The 20,960-nt window shown below is 45.8% G+C and overlaps 1 protein-coding gene across 1 annotated transcript; it reads right to left on the reverse strand.

Moving 5' to 3' along the window:
- Positions 1-209: 209 nt before the first annotated feature.
- On the reverse strand, positions 210-20,115 carry LOC145449101 (myc proto-oncogene protein-like). Its single transcript, XM_080327574.1, has 2 exons — positions 16,430-20,115; positions 210-3,251 (listed from the first exon to the last, which is right to left on the reverse strand). Exons 1-2 carry the CDS (start codon positions 17,064-17,066, stop codon positions 1,993-1,995), a joined length of 1,896 nt encoding a protein of 631 aa, XP_080183700.1. The 5' UTR covers positions 17,067-20,115; the 3' UTR covers positions 210-1,992.
- Positions 20,116-20,960: the final 845 nt, after the last annotated feature.

The raw sequence follows: 20,960 nt of genomic DNA on the forward strand, positions 1-20,960 counted from the left end.
AGTTCAGATGTAGCTCGAGCACAGGACGAACCGCGAACTGCTATAAACTGACTTCACGTCAATCCTGCATCTACTCAAGATAACATTGGCCGGAACGCTTGAAAAAAAGCCTCCATCATATATTTGAATCCATTCGACTGCATATCTTCCACTGCGCCGACAACGCGCTCACGCTTAAAACCAAACAACGAGTCAGCACGCCACGCGAATATATTCCTTTTTCTTTTATTGAAAGCTGAAGTGTAGCACCAAACAAAAACGAAAAATTAATGTAACGAAGCATGATACAATCGAGAACCCAAAGCACTCTGGATTACACATAATAGCCAGGCAAATACTAGAAAAAGTCTTTTTGAGAAGCTTGAAAAATCAAAATGCCGGTATAATCGTCTTTTGATGCAGAATCGGTAGTAGTACAATTATCGTCTCTGGGATTCCCGGGGTTTAGAAAAGTCGGGAGAATTTTGCATATCAGTTTTCGTTTTCAATCGAAAAAGTAAATTTTGCTGTAGGCTGGTGCAATTTTGAATCGTCCGCGAGATCTCGCGGCCTAAAGTTAGTACTCTGTTCGGTGACTCGGGGCGGTACGATTTTGAATAAGCAAATTAAGCGAAGCGAGCATTTCGTCTGTTCGGATTTCTCGAAACCGGCGAGCGCCCGGGCGTTCATTCATACACATAGGCATCTACGTTCTAAACAAAACGGAAAGAAAATAAGAAGTCTTATACGGGTCGTAGTAGCAGCAGTAAGTATTGGATCTAAGCGAATGATAAAATATCAAATTAACGAATTGAAAAGAAAGGGAAAGAGTTTAAAAAAGAAATTAGGCGGGTGGGGATGGGCGTCATAGTATATGGTACAGGAATGCACGCGGGCAGTTCGGGGAAACACACAGAAACATTGAAGTGTCCTTTGACATGATCAGACGGAACAAGGCAACAAAGCTGTAAGACGCATCGCAAAGACTAGCCAATTAGAAAGCTCCTCAACTAGACTGTCCAGAAACGGCTGCTCCGGCCTGCTCGGGATATAATCGGTTACCAACACGCGGCAGTCGAATAGCGTAAATATGATCGGGGCATTTCCGCGGCAACAAAAACTCGCAATCAAGGCGACTAATGGTTATCGAATCGATATGATTATGAACTTCTACCTTGTAAGGCTTCAAGCGTTTGACAGTAGAGGCAGTGGCTGGCTATTGAACGACAAAAGATCGAGCGACGCTCTACAATTTTGGCGAATTCCAAGATTCAAACACTCCGAAGAAAAAACACACAAAACAGGCCTAATATATCGAGCAGATTTGGCCGAAAAGTCGACAGAACGCAAGTCCGCATTCAAACTGGGGCCGCCGATGAGCAGTAACACAAAAAAAGCATGTTACACCCACCAACATGGCGAGAATCCTCTCTATTTCAGTCAAGAAGCACCAAAAACCAAACAAAAGTATCTTGCTGACACTGAGGTAGTGTGGGGACACACGGGGGCGGCGTGACTAGTGGTTTTTTAGCGTTGTTGACCGACAAACGTTCGCGCAAGGGGACAAAACACAGACCCCCAAACACACAGTGGACCATTGCGACACAAAGAAACGAACCAACAACAAACAAGCGAACGCACAAACATAAACGCTTTACAACAACACTGGAATACGCGAGGGCAATGAATACTTACGGCGAAATATTGCTAAAAAAGAAATCGGCCGACAACGTGATGCCGAAGTAACGAAAAGAGTAAACTGTCATCATTCCTCCATCCCCAGACCGGAAAAAACATCTACAAAACAGGGTAAGGCGGGCCCGAGTCCGTTAAGGGCATTATATTTTGAATCCTCCCACGTTGTCGAACGTGCGGTACCGCACAGACGGCGGACAAAAGCTCAAGTTCAAAAACCGTCTTTCTCTGATACTGGAGGGATTAAATAAGGAATAAATAAGGAAATCTTGAGAATGAAAATTTGCCTACAAGATGCCTGTATAGCGGTCTCAGTTTTTAAAGTAAAACAGTCTCCTCTTCGCTCAAGCACTCAAAGCCGTCGGACATCGCGTCCGAACGGGCCCCAGAACCCCGAGAGTTCGTGACTTCGCCCGGAGACTTGGACACGGGCGCTATAAACGCCCGGATCCCGGCCGAAGTCTGTTTGAGCGTGGACACGGCGCGCTTAGGACCTGCAGGCTCGAGCCGCAGCACTAGTTCCTGAGCCGACGCCCCTGCACCTTCTTGGGACACCCTACGCGCAATGTAGTATCCCCCGTTCGAGAAAATAGACGGAGAAGGCGGGAGAGAAGACAGAGGTGACACGCTAGAGTCTTCGTAGTCGGACTCGAGATCACTCTCAGGAAGACGAGTCGGGTTAGCGGCAGACTGGGCACGCACGAGACGCTCCGCCAGCCGTTTACCCCTGGCCCTCAACCTCTCTTTTTCCGCGGCCAGGTTGGCCTCGGTCCTCTGCAGCTCGAGACAGTAATCGCGCGCTTTGTTCAAGATGTGCACTTTTGGAGTCTTCTCCTGCCTCTGCAGCTCGGGCACGTTGTCGCGCAGCGTCAAGAAGGAAGTACGCAGGCCCTCGCGTCTCTGCCTCTCGAGGACATTGTGAGCGGCCCTGATCTGCTCCGTGTCAGATCCGGTGCCGGCCGGTAGCATCTTAGCCAGGACTTCGGCCTTGCGTTTTCGCTTGTTGACAGGTTGGATACGAATACGCGTGCCTTCCGTTTGCTCCTTGATTTCAATTGGGGTTACGTTCTGATTATACACTCCGAATTCGGTCATGACGATCTCGTTATCGTCTGGGTCACGTCGGACTTTTGTGGTGGCGCAAAACGACACGCCTTCTAACGAGAGAATGCGTTTCTTGTCAAACCAAGCGACCGGCGATAAGGAATCGTTGCCTCTCTGCATCACCCTTTTCGGGTTGGCCATTTTCATCAAGTTCTGCGTCTCGTCCGTGGTGTGCCGCCTGCCCGCTAACGTGGTGCTGGTCTGGTCCGCGACGCGCGGTATTTTGGGACCGCTCGCAGTCGTGATGAGGTGGAATTTGTTTTTGGCACGGCCGCGTTCGGTTTCGGCGTTTCGCGCGATTGTCCGAACCAGCCCCTTCGTGGACAGGCTGCTGCCGGCGCTGGTCACAAAGGCTAGCTGCCCGTCTTCGTTTGGCACGAGGGTGGCGACTATTTTCGGCGACGCCCCGGTCTTGGCTTTCAGGGCCGTGGCGTTCTGGCTTTTTTCGACCGTCACCACATCGATTTCTTCCTCTGCAAAGAAATGTAACGATTTTACCGAAAGTCGGAACATAGGATGCGAAATCTGACATACGTCAGCGTCATAGTAACACTCCCACGCAGAAGTGATCAAAGAAACCGTCGTTAGTAATCAAGTAGACGTAAACGTTTTGTCGTAAATCTCTACTCCAAGTAAATCAGTAGAAGCAGAAAGTAGTCAAAAGCCACCTGATTTAATTGGAAAATTTAGAAGTACTGAGAAACACCTCATGTCGCGTGGGATAACCAGGGCCATACATAGAGTCGACGCAGGTTCTAATAAACGGCGACGAGTCACGTTAAAGCTGTCAGCGCGACGATAAAACAGTACGGAAGCCGGGATCGTATTTCAAGCCTCGCATCCTGCATTTGTGTTCTGTTTTACCGAGCTCGCTGGTTTCACAGTGGAAGCCGCGCAACGTTCGACACACTGTAACCGGACGCCTGTTCGTCTGAATCAAGACGCGGCCTGATTTTCGAACCGACATCAAATTTAAAGACCTTCCGCATGGCCACAGTCTGGGCCGCGCACAAACTGATTTACGCATAACGGGCGAGTAAATGGACTAATGATTCGTCATCAACGGGCAATTACGCTCGCGTATTATATCAAGAATTCTACACGTTTTGTGCGCCGGAGGCGTTGAGGGGATAACTGCCCAAATGGATATGTATCAAGACCGAACCGTAAGCCAGATGGCGGCGTGTACCGCATTCACTAATGCACAATTCTAACACGGGATCTTAAGATCCACGAAAAACCAACAAACAAATTCATAATATCGACTACCGAGTATTACACGTCAACACGCACGTTCGAAAGCCGATAATTATAATCATCCTACAGGGATATACGCCGTTTTCCGATGCTATTGACACAGGGCTTTACCCACAAACATAAGTGCTATATTAGCCCCAAATGTTCGACAGAGATCGTTTATTAGCTATCGAGCAGAGGCATCCCTAATTCGCCAACTAGCAGCGTTAATCCCCACGGCATCGACACGAAAATGCGACATTGCCGCCTGTTGTTTGGATTACGGAAATCGTAATGAGGCGAGCGATCTTATTTCAAGTTTCAGGTCGGTTTAGAAGCGCTGTCCGCCCGATATTGTTTACCGCAATCTGCCCGACAGATTGACAATTGATCCATCGCAGATTTTCCGCAGGGCCAATCATTGACTTATAACCCAGTGACCCGCTTTTGTAATCTGCGTTCCTACCGCAGTGCCGGGGTCGACGGAACACAGTGACCCACCAGAGAATATCGGTTTCAAGTCCTTGATACGCCAACCACATTTGCCGATTAGGGATATACATGCCAAAGACCTATTTCGTTACAGACACAAGCCGAAGTACGTCGAAAAACCCCTAATTTCCAATCGAAAAAAAAAACAGAAAAAGGATGGGCTTTGTCTGACACTGCCGATATCAGTCAAGTAATTCTACAGCGAGGCGCAAAGAATCACACCAATATCGCAGTCATCGGACGAAAATTCCTCGCAAATTTCATTGACAGGCCCACTTCACCATGAAGTGGACATCAACATGACGGCTTCGATTCAAGAGACCCTCACATGGCAGCGCGCATACTAGCAATAGTGGGTAGCAACACTTTGTAGTTACTCATGTGCATACAATATTAAAAACAGGCGCGTTTTGATGGGGGAAGGTTGTCTGGGTTTAGCGTAGTGGTTGGCGATGCGTCGAGTGCTTGTTGAAATTAATGTCCGTTGTACTGAAACAGTACTTTTCATTGTGTATTGTTGGTACCAGGAGGATTTCAAGGAGTGACTGTGATATATAGTACAGATGCACAGGTGCTGTGGGACTGCTCTAACCGCACTTGAAACGCAAAAAGTGGGCACATACCGGATCCTAGATACAACAAAAAAAGCTTACTATAGTGACAGCAGCATCAAAGCTATGTTGACATACGAAGATACAACGCTGTCATTTTGAGTAATGAAGGCATTTCTGACTGCGATAGAAGCTAGAGTGGGCATAGGCAAACATCTCTTGTGCTGATAGGTACCACAGAACGCTACACCACCGATGTAAACATACCCTCAACCATCAAACCCAAATATGATGTCCACCACGAAAACCTACTCAAAAGCATTTACACACCACCACCGTTAGTCACACAGCGTTAACGATCGACGCAGTAATGCTTTGATAGCGCATTGCGGCTGTTGTTTTACCAGGACGTGTCTCCCAATTCATTCATGATTCATAGGCTGAGTGAATTAATCGCGTCAAGTTGATATCCTTATTGGAGTAGCGAAGACTTGCGAATAATGGCACACTTGGGGGTCGGGGCCCATTACTAACAATAAAAAATTTCCTAGAGATATGACATCATTGTTGCCCGAAGTTGCCTACATCAAAGACCCAAAAACTACGAGATCCCATTCTAAATCGCGAGACGAGACCAAACAGTGCCATCTATAATCCAACATAACGCCCTGTAAACCCGGTATGAATTGACAAGGAATCGCGAGATCACATTCCGTTGAATTTGCGCGGTATAATACCCTCCCTGAGCTGGCAATTTGCGTGTTTCTCAAATACCCATAACGCTTCGGCGTCCAACGATCAGAAGACGGCGCCTACACGTTGAATACACAGTCACACACGTCTGCAACTGCAGTGCGCTAATGTATCTCACACGCCAACACAAAAAACTTTAACGTGCAAGGGCGCGATAAATAATATCCTCATCGGATTGTAATGAATGAGAATTAGCAAAGCAAACACCTCAAACGAGCACTGGCACATTTTAAAACGCGTCATAATCCAGGGCGGGCGTGTTAATTACCAATCATCGCCGTTGCAAGGTAGTCCACTCATAATGCCATGTAATGATGATGCAGTATCAGATTTTAACGATATATTAATAGCAATGATCTTATACGTGCAATTATTACAAGGAATCCAAAGTCAAACGAGGCGGTCTTGAGTTGGATAGTGGATACGCAGCGCGATAAACCCCGGTATCACCGCCTCTATTGTTTGTCTTAGTCCCGGATCAAGAAAAGTTTATTTAGGCCGACGTGGCCCTTGACGAGATTGAAAGCTCTCGAGCCGTTTCACGCCGGTATCTACACAGCCTACTTTCGGGCTGTCGGTAATCTCGTTTCCGAATAAGGGTCGGCTCAAAGTGAACACGTTGCGCACAATGCGCGACGATCGCGGAACAACTGTTCACTAATCGTGAATTAGTATCATAAAAGACCAGTGGTTTATTTATTACAAAACTTCAATTGAATGAGAAATTTGGAGCCGTCTTTTTGATACTGGACGCGCTATGCGAGGTACTATACGGAGCTTCATTAAGGCTAAGTTGTGATAAGCTACCAACTTGAACCACTGTTGTATACCGATCTTAGGCGATTACTCCGAATCTAGGGCCTCGAATCTCTTACCCTACGGTTTTACTATTACGTAACGACCTTGGTCTATCACGCGGGGACGCAAGACGCCTGACACTGGGCGTGTCGCTGCAACCGCTCTACAAAATGATTTCCACGAAAGCAACCCGGTTCCTACGAGATTCGACTACCAGATAGCATCAACAAACCGCGCCGTTACACGGGATTCCGAGATCACGCAAGCCCGCACGCATCCGATATAGTAAATACACCGCCGATTTGCGATGAATTCGCTCTTAACAATCAACGCACATAGGCGCGCGAAGAATGTGACGATGCAACGACTTGACATTCAGACAGCAACAACAGTTGAACTGCAGCACGGCGTATCAAAGTTTTCGTCGACCAGTACCCGGCGCGTACCGTGTTTACAGAGAAACACTGTAGGCAGCCCGCAAAAAAGCGGCGTCCATATTTTCCCGAACGGCCAATCATAATCTAATAATTGCGCAAAGTGAATATTTCATGCTTTGAGAAAAGCGGAAGTCAACAACATTCGAGTGTTTGCAAATAAACATACGCCGTAAATTTGCCTTACAAATCAATCGCAGATACCCTTTGATGGTAGCGAATTGAAAGGAACACTGTATGTCAACAATTCTGCACTAGTTGCTGACGATTATCCCAGACTAGTGTTGGACGAACATATTCGGGTTTATTTCAAAATGAACATATGATTCAATGAAATAAATCGCCAAAACGCAGCGTACGCGATGAATGGTCAGTTTGATTACACAGGAAAGCGGCACACCAACAACCAATTACATAACTAGGCCAAAACCGATTCCCAGATGCCCGTAAAGTTGGTCAGTACCGACACGAAATGCCAGCAAGCTTCCGGTATTACGAAACTGCGCGTTTCGCAACAACACCGCTATTGCGACACACCGCGCTCCGGGCTGTAGTTATTAATAGCGGGAAATCGCTAGGAGACACTGTTTGGCCAGGCATTACATGCGCTGCAAAACGAAGTCGCCGAAGCGTGAGACGCGTCATCGAAAGGACACCGTAAAGGTCACGGCATTCCGAGCTAGAACGGTCATCACCGAGCAAGCGGTAATTGCTTGAGCGCAGCTGGACTACACTACATTCTATAATGTAAACACGCTCGTGACCTAGACTTTACGAAAGTGACGAAAAAAAGCCGGTTTGCATAATAAATCAACACTAACAAACAACTCGACTGCAGCAGAGATATATTGAAATAATATCCGAGCTAGCCTGATCATTAACTTTGACACTTCCAGTTCTTTTCAAAATTCAATTGAACTGTTATCGAGATCGTCATTGTGGGTCTGTCATTGGATAAAAATGCTGCGGATTGATTTTGTTACAAAAATTAAGTTACAAAAGTTACAAAAATACTTGTGAGATTCGCGAAATTGAAGTCAACCCGAGCATACATCTTTGCTGCGTGCTGATTGATAAAATAACAGAGCTCTATGAGACCGAATAGGCATCATCGCGGAGTTAAATATCCTTACTTAGCAGTAAAGAGCAACATTTTACGAGAAAAGAGCGACATTTTACGAGTCTTCGTATTACGAAATAAGCACGTCATCAACAAACACATTCACGACCAACACTGGAAACAAACGGTGGTCAGCAAACACATTGCAGGCCGGCTTTTGAAGGGTATACGGTACGGTTTACGTGTTGAAGCGTAATTTTGTCACGAGCTCGTAGTCTGCGAAGCTAAACGTCTTTCTACTGGCATCCGGTCGTATAAAACCCGGCAGAAGCAGATCGATACGAAGAAAAAGGGATATCGCCGCGCCGTAATACGAAACTTTATGTGCTGGCGGCGCATTGCGCAATTCCGACACAAGTACGCCGATATCGGAGGCAATGTTAAGCGGGCACTTGTGCGCTTCGAGAGCGCAAGACCAAGCCGACGACCGCAAACGTAACTGTTACCGAAAACCGCAAAACATAAGCTTGGAAATTATAGAATGTCAAAGTCAGAGCAGCGGACAATCGGCAATACTTGAAAAAAATCCACAAGCCAGAGTTCTACGACTAGAGAATTTTCGGCATTTCCAAATTAGATTCGATTTGGAATATTGAAATTCGAAAAACTTTTAAAATTGAATAAAATTCCGAATTAGCAAGAACACAACAAATATCAAGTTCAGTTCGCATCAATTCAGAGTTCATTGTTCAGGAAAACCAGAAATTAAATTAGAATTAAAGTAAGAGCATAGAAATATTTCATCAATTAGATTACCGGCATTTCGCTCTAATTAGTCTTAATTAGACAACTAGAATTATCTAGCTTTCCAAGTCTGTCCACATGCCCCTCGTTAATATTTATTCACCAGAGGCGGATCGCAGAGACAGCCATTTGTCAGCAGCGCAGACGACAAGGAACAACTCCCTGGCCGGCATCGCCGTAACGAATGCATAATGCATGAACGCAATCGATCACCGTGTCCCGACTTGACTACGGCGACGGAGAGCCACCGCGCAACCGCGGAAGCAGCCACGAAAAGACACCTATGCCGCAAATTCAAATTCGACCGCCCTACAAACACTGGCGCGTTTGCTATGCAAAGTCACGTGATCGCAACACATATCGATTAAATCAGGTATTACATCATCGCGAGTCACGTGACCCGCGCGAACGCGAGTTATAAAAGGCAGGTTTCCAGATTTGGCAGGATTGACGCAACCGTTATCGCCGAGGCTCAATTACGTTAGAGAGATCGACGGTAGACTTTTACCGGGTGGGTTACACCGCGAATGGCGCGATAGACAACTATTGCTTTACAACTAGAGCGAAATGCGGTAATTACTTCCTAATCTAATTTATGAAATGTTTCAATGCTCTAATTTCCATTCTAATCTAATTTCTGGTCTACCTGAAAACGCTACGGGAGAAATGTATAGTGCTCACGGGAACGAACTCTGATTAGGTATGAACTGAGCTCAATTTTTATTGTGTTTCTTTCCAATTAGAATTGTAATTAAATTTCCAAATTTTTGCGAATGCAGTGATTCAAATTAAATTTGGAATAAAACTACAGCTATAATTCAAATTACAATCAATTTGGAAAGTCTGGAAATTTCCTAATCGTCCAATCCTGACCGAGATCACTTCGCGAGCCTCAAAATCCCGGAACCATCCCGAGATAAAAGAACAAAAACCCGGTATGATGCTATTATCATGCAAATTACGTAACGAAAACTTGACCACGATAAACGCAACGGAACCGTTATATAAGACGCTCGAGCGATATTGAATACGACAACGACATCTACTTTCGTCATCCCAAAACGGGAGAAAGGGGGAGGTCATATTTAGAATTACAAGGGTCCGTAGCCCGCAAAAAATTGAAAATTTCGTGCGAAAATAAAACAAAAACTTCCATCGCGCCCCCCATTCATCTGCAACCGGCTAAGACTCCGAGTCGCCCCCTTCGACAAACAACCGCCCATTGTTTAGGCGTCGCGCCAAACAAAAGCGTTAACCGCAAGAAAAAGCCAATGCCTACATCTCGCGGCTAAAACGGCGCGTTGAAACGGATCGTACGATATTCGAGACGAATCGGCAAACTTGGCGACGATGATAGATCTACGCGACCGCGAGCGACATAAAAGAGAACAGATTTGAGCGGGAAAATCGAGAATCTATTTGCGTACCGCTAAAGGCGCCCACAGCCTCCGTTCTGTTGCAATCGAACAATGAATTTAACAGGTCATAAATGATTGCCGACATTTCGTTATCGCCATCATGAACAGTGCCTCAGTGCGCATGCGCGTTGAATGCGAGTACTCCATATGCGAGTTACCATGTTCCGCAATTTTGAGAAGACAAATGATATCATATACTCAACGCAGGAGATTACCGGATGTGTCGGAAATGGAAAATTTCAAGGAGCAGGATGATTGAGAGTCCAGGGCAGATATTTTGCAACCCGGATACAGCTCTGTGCGGTGTCACAATGTCAATTTCGCACTTGGTAAAATCGGCATGTGGAATTCAGCACTTAGCGGCCCCTAACCCCCTAGCCTAACCCGATAACGCCTAACAATAATAATGCAACCATAACCTGACCGAATACATCAATACATACAGTTATATCAAGTGGCGAATTCAACATGCCGAATCCACTAAGTGCCGTATATCAATTCATGGTCATATTTCAGTGAAACATCCATTTTCGAATTTCCTAATACAATATGAATACATCGCTTTCACATAGTTTTTACATTTCTACTGCAAAATACACCAAGCGACGAATTCACTGGATAAAGAATCGGAAAATGAATATTCATGAATACACAAGTCCGGTATGGGCATAAGTGACTCTCTGAAAACCGCGTTCCCGACATTCTTACAAGCATACGCGTCATTACAGCAAAACGAATATAATCGGCGTGAAATATTCGCCGAAAAAAATTATAAACGTTTTAAAAACAAGACGCTTCGTCAGATTAGCTAGCCCTGCGAGTTAAAACCCACCCGCGCCCAAACAACCGTGAACGCACTTACTTGAACCGAACCGCAAACACGTCACCGTGCACAAGGGTTAAGGCTTAAGCCTACCGCGGGGTTCTAGCGGGCAAGATCGTATTACGGCTTCGGAGATTATTCACTTCCCAAACATTTTGCTACAAGAATTTCTGGTAAACCGTCGCCAACCGGCCCGGCACAGGAAAGCCATCGTGGATCGCGGGAGGAATTACGACGGCAATCAATATCGAATTCGATGCGACTTGCGCGTAGCGCTGTTGATAAATTCAAGCTCCCGGGCGTTATTATCATCATTCGGCCGCCGTGCTTAGCCGTGAGTAGTATAGACGCCAGGTGATGAAAAAATTGACCACTAACAAGAACGCCTTCGTTTCAACCAGCACGATTAGGAGTATTCTCGGGCATCGGCCAATTCATCATCAATATTTCATCTCGCGAAGCGAAACACCAGGCAACGTGACGTCAGAATACTATGGGAAACTGATTAGCCGAACCACAAAGAGCTCTGCGCGTTGGGGAAGACCATAAAGGCGGTGTGGCGGGGTTGTAGACTAGAGCCACACCCCCGGTGGGCGGAGAACCGATTCCACGCTTGGCGCTGATAACAGCAACAATTATGTTCAGCGCTCAAGCACCCGGAAATGCCTTCTATGCGTTCTTAAAATAGAAAAATGTGTAGATATTTGAACAATCATAAATTAAAAATCAGATACACAAACCACGAAACCCCACTCTCATCAAGCATCAGTATCCAGACGACGCGCGAGAGCCGAGCGCGAAACAGTTTGTCCAAAACATCGTGTCTCAGCGACGCTTCCCATATTATTACTTAAAACCGGATTCATCAAAGAGGGTCGTCGCGCAGTTGATTGAGAAAATATGGAAGAAATATCGTATTTAATCAAGGCACACGGTGTCGTGTACTGTTGCCGGAGTCTGTAGTAAAGTCGCATCAAAAGAGAAATCTAATACGCCGTAATTAAATTAACAATTCGGACTACATTCGACTTGACAAACTCTAATAACGTACGAACCTGAAAGACAATAATTTCAATGGCGTTCAGAGAGGATTACCGTCGAGATACAAGGATACTTTTTCAAGATCTCAGTCGAATTTCGGAAGAGATTTTTCACGTCGGTGACTTCTGAGATACGCGCGACAACATAATTACCATTTTCACGACTTAACGACTTACAACATCGAGCTATTCAAATTGAAACGGACTAATTTCACGTTGCGTTCGCGTGGCTATGTAAGGCAGAACGAAGCCTTAATCAGAGTGGCGCCGAAGAAATCGGAAACACTTGAATTGAGCCGTGCGCGAGACATGTGAATTTCGAAAGATATATATATTCCTGCCTTTATTAGAATAGGATCAGCGTGGCAGTGTACTGTATGTACTACCCACGACGGTCACGGAAATAATTTATGGGCAACACGATTAGATTTTACGCATACCAAGTCATATTTCTTGAGCAACGCGAATTGTATGTTTTCCTTGTTTGTAACGTTAACAGAACAACAGCATTGGATATAGTTTATTCAGACCGTATTCACATGAGCGAAGTATTTCGCCATTCATGTGTGATATGCTTTAGATCCAGCCACAAATACGGACTTCGACGAAATTTGGCTATCAAATCGACCCTAATTTGAGTAAAATTCGAATGCGCTTATTAAAAGGCAACGGTGATTGCCATAACTATGTTACGCATGCGGACAACGGCTGGAAAACAGCATAGCAAGCAAAAGGCAGGAGTACTCCAAATAATCGATACTACCAGAGCGAGCGCGAAGGTTTATTTTGACGATGCGCTCCATCGCGCCCGTTGCTATGACAACCCCACAATCAACGGTTAAGGGCTCGACAAACCCCATATTAAATTACAGCGATATGAGCTACAATTAAATCTAATTTAGTCACGTGCTACGCTCAAGCTATTAATCATGTCAACACCAGCGACGGTAAGAACCGCGCGGGCATCATATATTCCATTACGGCGCGTCAAACCTAATATTTACGCCAGATCATTACCAAGGCGCCTTATCATCTTTCAAGGGTTTAATTAAACGATTGCCGTTCATAACGCGAGTCAGCGAGCCGTCTCGTCGATCTGTCTGCAGCGTTCAAAGGCAAACGTAATTAGACGGTTACACAACGCACCATAAAGAAGGGGATAACTTCGCGCGTCAACACTCTAAAATCTTACAAAATTCGTCGCAAGAAATCACATTACATCACCTACTAAAATACTCGTGCGACATCCAGTGTCGCCAAAACGGAATTCCCCTTAGGCACCAAGAGCAACTCCGACGACGCGATGCGGTTTTACGGCTTTCTTAAGTTCTATCGCCAGCGCAAACACAGCCACAACGGTCCACATACCGTTTCCGGCAGTTAGCAAAACCGTTGACGCGGTATTTACCCTGGAGATCGCGCGGTAAGTTAAATTCCCCAGCCGCAGATTGGTAGGTGCTTGAACTGCGCCCACCAATCGCTTGCGTGTACTGTACAGTGTACTTGTACATGTACAAACAACAACTTCATACGCCTAGCTCGACAGTCGACACTATCCCATACTTTCAGCATCGAGATGATAACCAGGAGTGGTTAGAAACATCATCATCGTGAATCAATTCCACGCCTTTCGGATCAAGACAAGTTCAAAGATAACGCAGAAAGGAGGCCATAAATCGCGATGCATTCGGGTTCAAGGCGTTTAGTCTTCATTTCGGTGGCATTTGATACTCGTAAAGAGACTCGACATCCCACTACGGCTTTTTTCGGGAATGAAACTAAGCCGGCGGCGCTATTGCAAAACGCGCCTGCCGCGAAATCGCATTCCTCAACCGCTAGTCATATCACGATTTCACTTTTCGCCCACTGCAAGTCAGCCGGTTGTTCTACCTATTCATTAGCGAAACTTAGCGCCGCGGTGAATGTCCAAGTTCGCGGCCGCGTCTCGTGATATCAAACAATTAAATAGGTCACCACAACTTCGTCGGAAACATAGCTACCACACGAACCGTGCAATTATCCGGATCGGTAGCTTACGAAATGTACAATTCACTTAACATTGTTTCTCGAGCACGGATAACGTAACAACGCTCAAGGCGATCTGACGGTCGCGGTCATTAGTCTCGTTGAAATCACCCGTCTGGCCGCGATTAAGGGCGATAAATTTAACTGCATATTCGACCGTTTAATAACCGATAATTAAACGGCGATTGGCCAAATCGATATGGGTCGCTACGCCTCGAGGAACTACGTACGAGCGACAGCAGAATCGCTGTTTGAGGGTGTTGTACAACGCACTTGCACCCGCTTTTGAAGATAAAGATACCGGTCAACCTATCACTGACTCGGACGCGTAGATACGTATTGAAGACAACGCGATCGGAAACGATTATAACTCTTAATTGGATTCGACGAATTTCAACAGTTTGACAATTATTTCAGAAAGGAACAGAGCGCACTGGCGATTTCCAGCTGTCGGTACGTTGAGAATGTGCTGTTGTACTGTTCATCACTGCACGGTGTACCGAGCTCAAGGCATCGCACTAGAGTCATCATGCCCTGCTCACGACAGCGGCCATGGGATAGGCTTTACGACGTCAAAACGTTGACGGAACTGTGGATATGTCTCTCGGGGTACCCCGACCTGTTGACCTTCACGGGCGCTTTTGTGGCGGGAAAAAAATTTAATAACGCCCCGATCCAATCGAATTAGAAACACAAGTGGGCCAAGGTGATAAGGATAGACGGAATCCACGGCGCGCGCTTGATGGCAACCGAACCCACTTGATACCAGCCTTGTTCAAACAAACCAAGATGCCACCATAACCGACGCTACCATGTATTACGCAAGAGTGTCCGCAACGTATCGCAAATTAAACATTGCATTTTTCGATGTTTGCCTGGACTTTACAAACTACGAGCGAAGGCAATATCATGAAATCGGAAAGACAAACGACTCTAACCGAAGTCAAGTACGGGAATATCGTAACGCTCTATAGTAGGTAGGCCGAGATAATGATCGCATTTATCGGGACTCGGGAGTGTTACAATGCAGAGATATGCAGATATGGACGGCCCATAGATATTGCGCGAGATACTGTATCTCTCGTAAAAATATCTTCCATGCCGAATACCTATGCGAAACGGGTGACTCATCACCACCCGGAATGCGGCATTATCTCGGCCGACCGATATTCAAGTCTCGGAATGCTTTGGAGGTGACATCACGTTAAAAAGATGATAATAACTAGATATAGAATAACTTTATATTCAAAAGCACTGCATCGAGGGATAACTTCGTATAGTAAAAAACTTGACAACAATGAAAATTGGGGTTTCATTTCAACAATTAATGCCTTCCCTTATCCGTTTCAATGCGCCGTTAGCCATTCCACGCATATCGCCGGCGAATCCAGGCATACAAAAGAAATCCACCAATATAATTACCGCAATCCAGCGCACAGCATTTGTTTCGTGGAGATAACAACTACAATCGCGGCCAGATGGTATCTAATTCAAGATGACTTAAACGATTGTGGTGATTTAACAATTTACAGTAATCGCGCAATGGCTGGAGGACGGCAATCTTCGCGGAACACCTAATCATGAGAATAATCGATGGATTGCTGCATTTGACCGCGGTCGTAAAGCTCACGTTTACCAGGCTACGTGTATGTTCTCTCAGGCGGAAATCGCTGCCTTATCAATAACGGATATACACCAGTTTCGCGTGTAAAGGAGAACACGACAAATAATCATCTTTGATTCACGTTTGCGAACGAGTCGATGGACAAATACACGCAACGCATGAGCGAACACTTCCGAGAATCTAACATAACCGAACAAAGCACATACTGTTTAGGGCTGGGTAGAGCATCAAGCTGCGATTCGAATCGAATATCCGAGTACAGTATACAGCATAATGACGCAATACCGGTAATAATGAGCGTGAGCTCGATGACTACTCCATAGAAATGTAGTTTCACGAAAACCAGTAGCTGTGTGCAACATGTTTTTCGACGTTGAACTACGGCGAGTGGAGGTTTCGAGGCTCCGACCGCATTGAAACTATACTTTTCGTTGATAAAATATTACTGTCGATGTGAAGGCGCATATTAATATTACTCGTCTCGAATCAAATTACTATTGATACTCAGACTCGGGTTCGAGTGCCCGAATGGTTGCGCCTCGCCCTAGTAATGTCACGAAATTGTGTACATGGTACATTGTACTAGCCCTTACCTGAATCGCTGGGCGTCTCGGCTCCGTCCAGAGACGCATTTTGCGTAGCGGTGCGTGTTGCGTCGACGGTCGTTTTGTGTTCCGTCGTCGTCGTCAAGCCGACTGGATATGGAAATATGTTCCTCGGGTCGACGCAGCCGTTAGGATGACACGGCGCTACCGACTGCGGCGATGTCGTTCTGTTGTGCGCTTTTCTTAATATAGTAGACGCTTTGTGTCCCACGCCGTTCCACATACAATCTTTGATCAGTTTCTGATCGTTTGAGCAACGGCACGCTTCCAAATCGGCGTACACCACGTCGTTCAACTCGGAATAGTCTGTGATGGTAGAGTCCCACTGGTTCTGATATTCGCTGATGTCCACATCGTCGAAGCAATTCGCGGAGGGTAACGTACTATCGGCGCCTACCGGGACCAGCTGCGGCGCTTGGTCGTCTGTCTGACCCGCGTCGCGCATAGGCGAGTTCGGGGGGGTCATGTAAAGTTCGAATTTCTTCCACATCTCGTCGCAAGGCGTGTCGCAAGGCGTGGCGTTATGCGTGCAGGACGGGTAGATGTCGTCGTGGCCCGTGATGAAGTAGGGCTTGCGCGTGTGGTACTCCGTCATCACACGGCTCTCGCAGGACTGTTTAGTCATCGAGCGCTCCTGGATGTATATCCCAACGCGTATCGAAAAGATCTCCGGTTAACTCCAATGCTGTACAAGACACCTAGGTCTAAAAGGGGATCTGAGAAAAATCAACATCTACATTCAGTCTGCGTATCTCACTAGCCGGCCGGCGGAAATTGCGGGAATCCCCGGTATGGCCGCGTATGATCCCTCGCGTAAACCAGCTCCACAACCGCCTACTATTACGACCGATACGGGATAACAAGTCGATCACAGACATCAGCAAAAATTCATACCGTACATTTACGCTTCGTCGCTTACCCTCGTCAATATGCTAATTGCCGGCCCTGCAACAATCAGCAATCTGGTTCACACAACAGGTGATCCATGACAATTTCTACTCATTTTACGCGTAACGGAGAGAAAAATTGCATTGTGTGTCGATGTAATAATCAGTTCCAAATAACAAGCCAAAAAACGCGTCTTACTGATGAGCAATCAGTCAACGCTAGCGTGCAATCAGTCAACGCTGGCGTGTAATCAAACGTAAATCAAGAAGGCATGATTCAGTGGACAAGTACTCCCAAGTTTTGGCGAATGCGTGCGTGTACGCCACGGAGTTGTGCAAGGTATTGGGATCGTAATCACCCCGGGGCGGGACACCAACTACGAACAATCCCCGTCAGAACTGTTCCGCACCGGTTATGCAGTCATCATAAATGACAGTCGTGGGCGATTAGTGGCAATACTTAGGTTAACTACAAATCTATCTAATCTATCTTCTATATTTGTATACGCCGCCGCAACGCTTCGGGCAACCGGCATCGATAGAGCAGTCCCGATACCCGTACGTCATAATTGCATACTACGCGGTTCGCATATTTTCGGCCAATTATATCGGACCCCACACCATTCCGTAGCGGGAATAAACTAGCAAACAGGGACGCAGAAAATTGTCTCACGCGCACCTAAATAACAACGTTCTATAACATCCAAACGCTAAATTTTTTCTTCACTAATCTGTGTAGGAATGAGATGAGCGGCGTACCATAACGGAGATTGCCAGACATCGACGAAACTCGAATAAACTCTCGGCTGCGTAACCCAACTACGCCCGCCACACTTGAAGTACGCGCGGCCGAATACACCGCGCGCAGTCAAACAACCATCTGACCAACGCCTGACAACAGATCATCTACTAATGCACAAATGCGACCGCGGCTTATGAGAGTTAACCGATCGGTACGATACAAAAAAAAGTCGGCGCCTCCACGACTGGATAGACTTTACTATAAATCGCACCATGGCATACATCCTTCTCTCTTGCGGGAGTGCGAAGATAGAGAAAGGCACCGCTACTCACACAAAGGCACGACAATAGTCGTATTCAGACTAGACAAGTAGTTCAAAGTCCCACCAATCCCGACTGTGCGAACGTCTCGGCGTGAAACCAAACTGGGTGGTGCCGCGTCGATGCGGCCTGTATCTCGGTGTCATTACTTGAAATTCGGGCGATATGACAGGATAAGATAGATAGCAACCGATATATTTAAGGAATTTATAACATTGATACCATTCATATGCATATCGCATACTAAGCTCCAGCGGTGCAGCAACATAGCTGTCGACTCCCTACTCCAACCACCCAACGTCGCTTCTCGAATCATAAAAGATTTAAGAACTACGCTGCTGGCGACCAGGAAAATTAATTAAAATGATAGGATTGCGGGAAGCAATGCACATTGCACATTGATCACCGGGGATAAGAGAATAACGTAGCATGCTAAAGTAATTGTTTAAAAGAAAACCATTGCCACAATGAAGTCTGCGTCGCTATCGCAAAGCGGTCGGCTAACACCGCAAATCGCATAATGCGAGATGCCATTGCGGTCTGCACAGCTGCAGATGAAACTACGATATTCATCACTAAGGTGCTAATTCCCGATCCATAAATCTGGGTGAACTTATGGCGTCATGATATCTCGTAGAAGCACATATGCGTATTCAGGGCGCGATGACCTAAATAGCCAACGTACTGCAATAAGACAAATTCGTCACGAGCGTAAATCCGGGTGCCAAGCAGCCCCATTCCCACACACGGAACAGATTTCGCATAGATCGACCCAATAAGCTACGGAACAGATCAATGCCGCTAATCGATTTGTAGCAGCCGTGACGTTGCGGCCGCACGTACTACGCACGTAATTCACGCAAAGCATCGTAAGAGAAAGACAACATAAGTCCATAGACTGAAATGTAGCATCAGACGTGGGGCTAACCATGGCCTACTGTTTTTAGTAGTGCATGGGCTAACGCATATTTTGTGATATGATTGTTTGATATACAATGTTCTTTCCAATTCTCTACTAGTTGCTGACGATTACCCCTGACGAGTGTCAGCCGAAAATATTCGGGTTCATTTCAATATGAATATACTATACAATTGTATATTGAACTTCTGTAGCTCCAATAAAATCTTTGCATCACAATAAATATACCAGTAGTATCACCACCACTAAACAATATTATGCTCAATGTAAGACTGCCACTCTAGTTTCTTCTAAGATCGACAAACAATATATGTTCTGCCGCCACAACTCGCTTCCATATCCGGCTAAAGCCAACTTACATCACCGACACACTTTAGAATCTGCAGAACAAAGTACCGGCAGAGACGAATGTGCTACGAAGGAACTCACATTCCTTGCAATCCTGTCTTCACAATTCTATAATGCTAGTCGCAACACTAACCTATAATATGTGCAACAAGCGCCAAACGATTGACGACCAACAACAGGATACCGGTAAATCACCAATACATCCTATTTCGAGTCGACCTACATCTTACTGCGTCCAAACAGCGTTTGATACGCATCAATCGCGATAGTACTCAGTGCTAAACTCACAACGAAGATAGCAACATAACTATGGAGATGCAGCGTATAATAAATGCATCAACAACCTTCTTATCATATTGGCCGCATGAGGCACAAACTAGTCAGCGATGCAGCTAGAATATCGAACGTGTAGTGTCAGCCCGCGAACTGCCGAATATCAACTTCAACTGTCACAACTCACAACTCTCAACTAATAAAAGTCGACTACACGAATAACAAAGTATTGCGCAAGAACTGCCAGACGTATACACTGTTGAGCGATTCGCATATTGCGATCCCGATTCGTATATTTTGCAGTTATTCGAGAGAAATACGTTTCGCGCCTATTTTTACGACACGTCTGGGAGAGCCTACTCTCTTTATTGTGACGAAACGCTCGGGGGAAAGTACCTTACTAATCAGGTAACAAGACGAGACTATTTCAATGCGTAAAGAAATTGATAACCCTGATTGGCCTCTGGCGCCATCTATCGATCATGAATATTCCGTTCAGAAAACGCAATTAATCGTAATAAGTATCCTCAGTTTATCAGTAATTTCTCCAGATTCATACACCACAAGATTGCGATACAATGAAAAGATAGGAAGGGGTCGAAAAGTCTTGGAGTATTAGCCGATGTATAGATGAGTCCTGCACACTGAATGAAAAGTAATCAGTAATTAAGTATTTTGTAATGAAAAGCATTCTTTCAGTTCGAAACGCGTTGACTGGTAAACCAAGAAAAGTTACGAGTCACAGACGAAATAATCCAATGAAGCTCGCATATAATTATCCGCATCACCAAGTATTGATTGTCATTCCATTCCCTGATAAGTAGACTTTGACATCACGGGATTGTACGCTACCATACCATACCGTGCCGTGCTACAAGTCGGCAGGTACGGAATCATAATATTGAATAAAGGCCTGATGTAAACGACCATTGCAATGGAAAAATACCATGAATACCACAAACACAACAAAAACACCGTTACGTGGCCGGTAATCACACCAATGACGCGCACGCTACCTGCACTGTCAGAA

Source organism: Botryllus schlosseri, chromosome 10 (assembly GCF_051294905.1).
Source record: "Botryllus schlosseri isolate E-star chromosome 10, Bs_hap1, whole genome shotgun sequence".
Taxonomy (NCBI): Eukaryota; Metazoa; Chordata; class Ascidiacea; order Stolidobranchia; family Styelidae; genus Botryllus; species Botryllus schlosseri.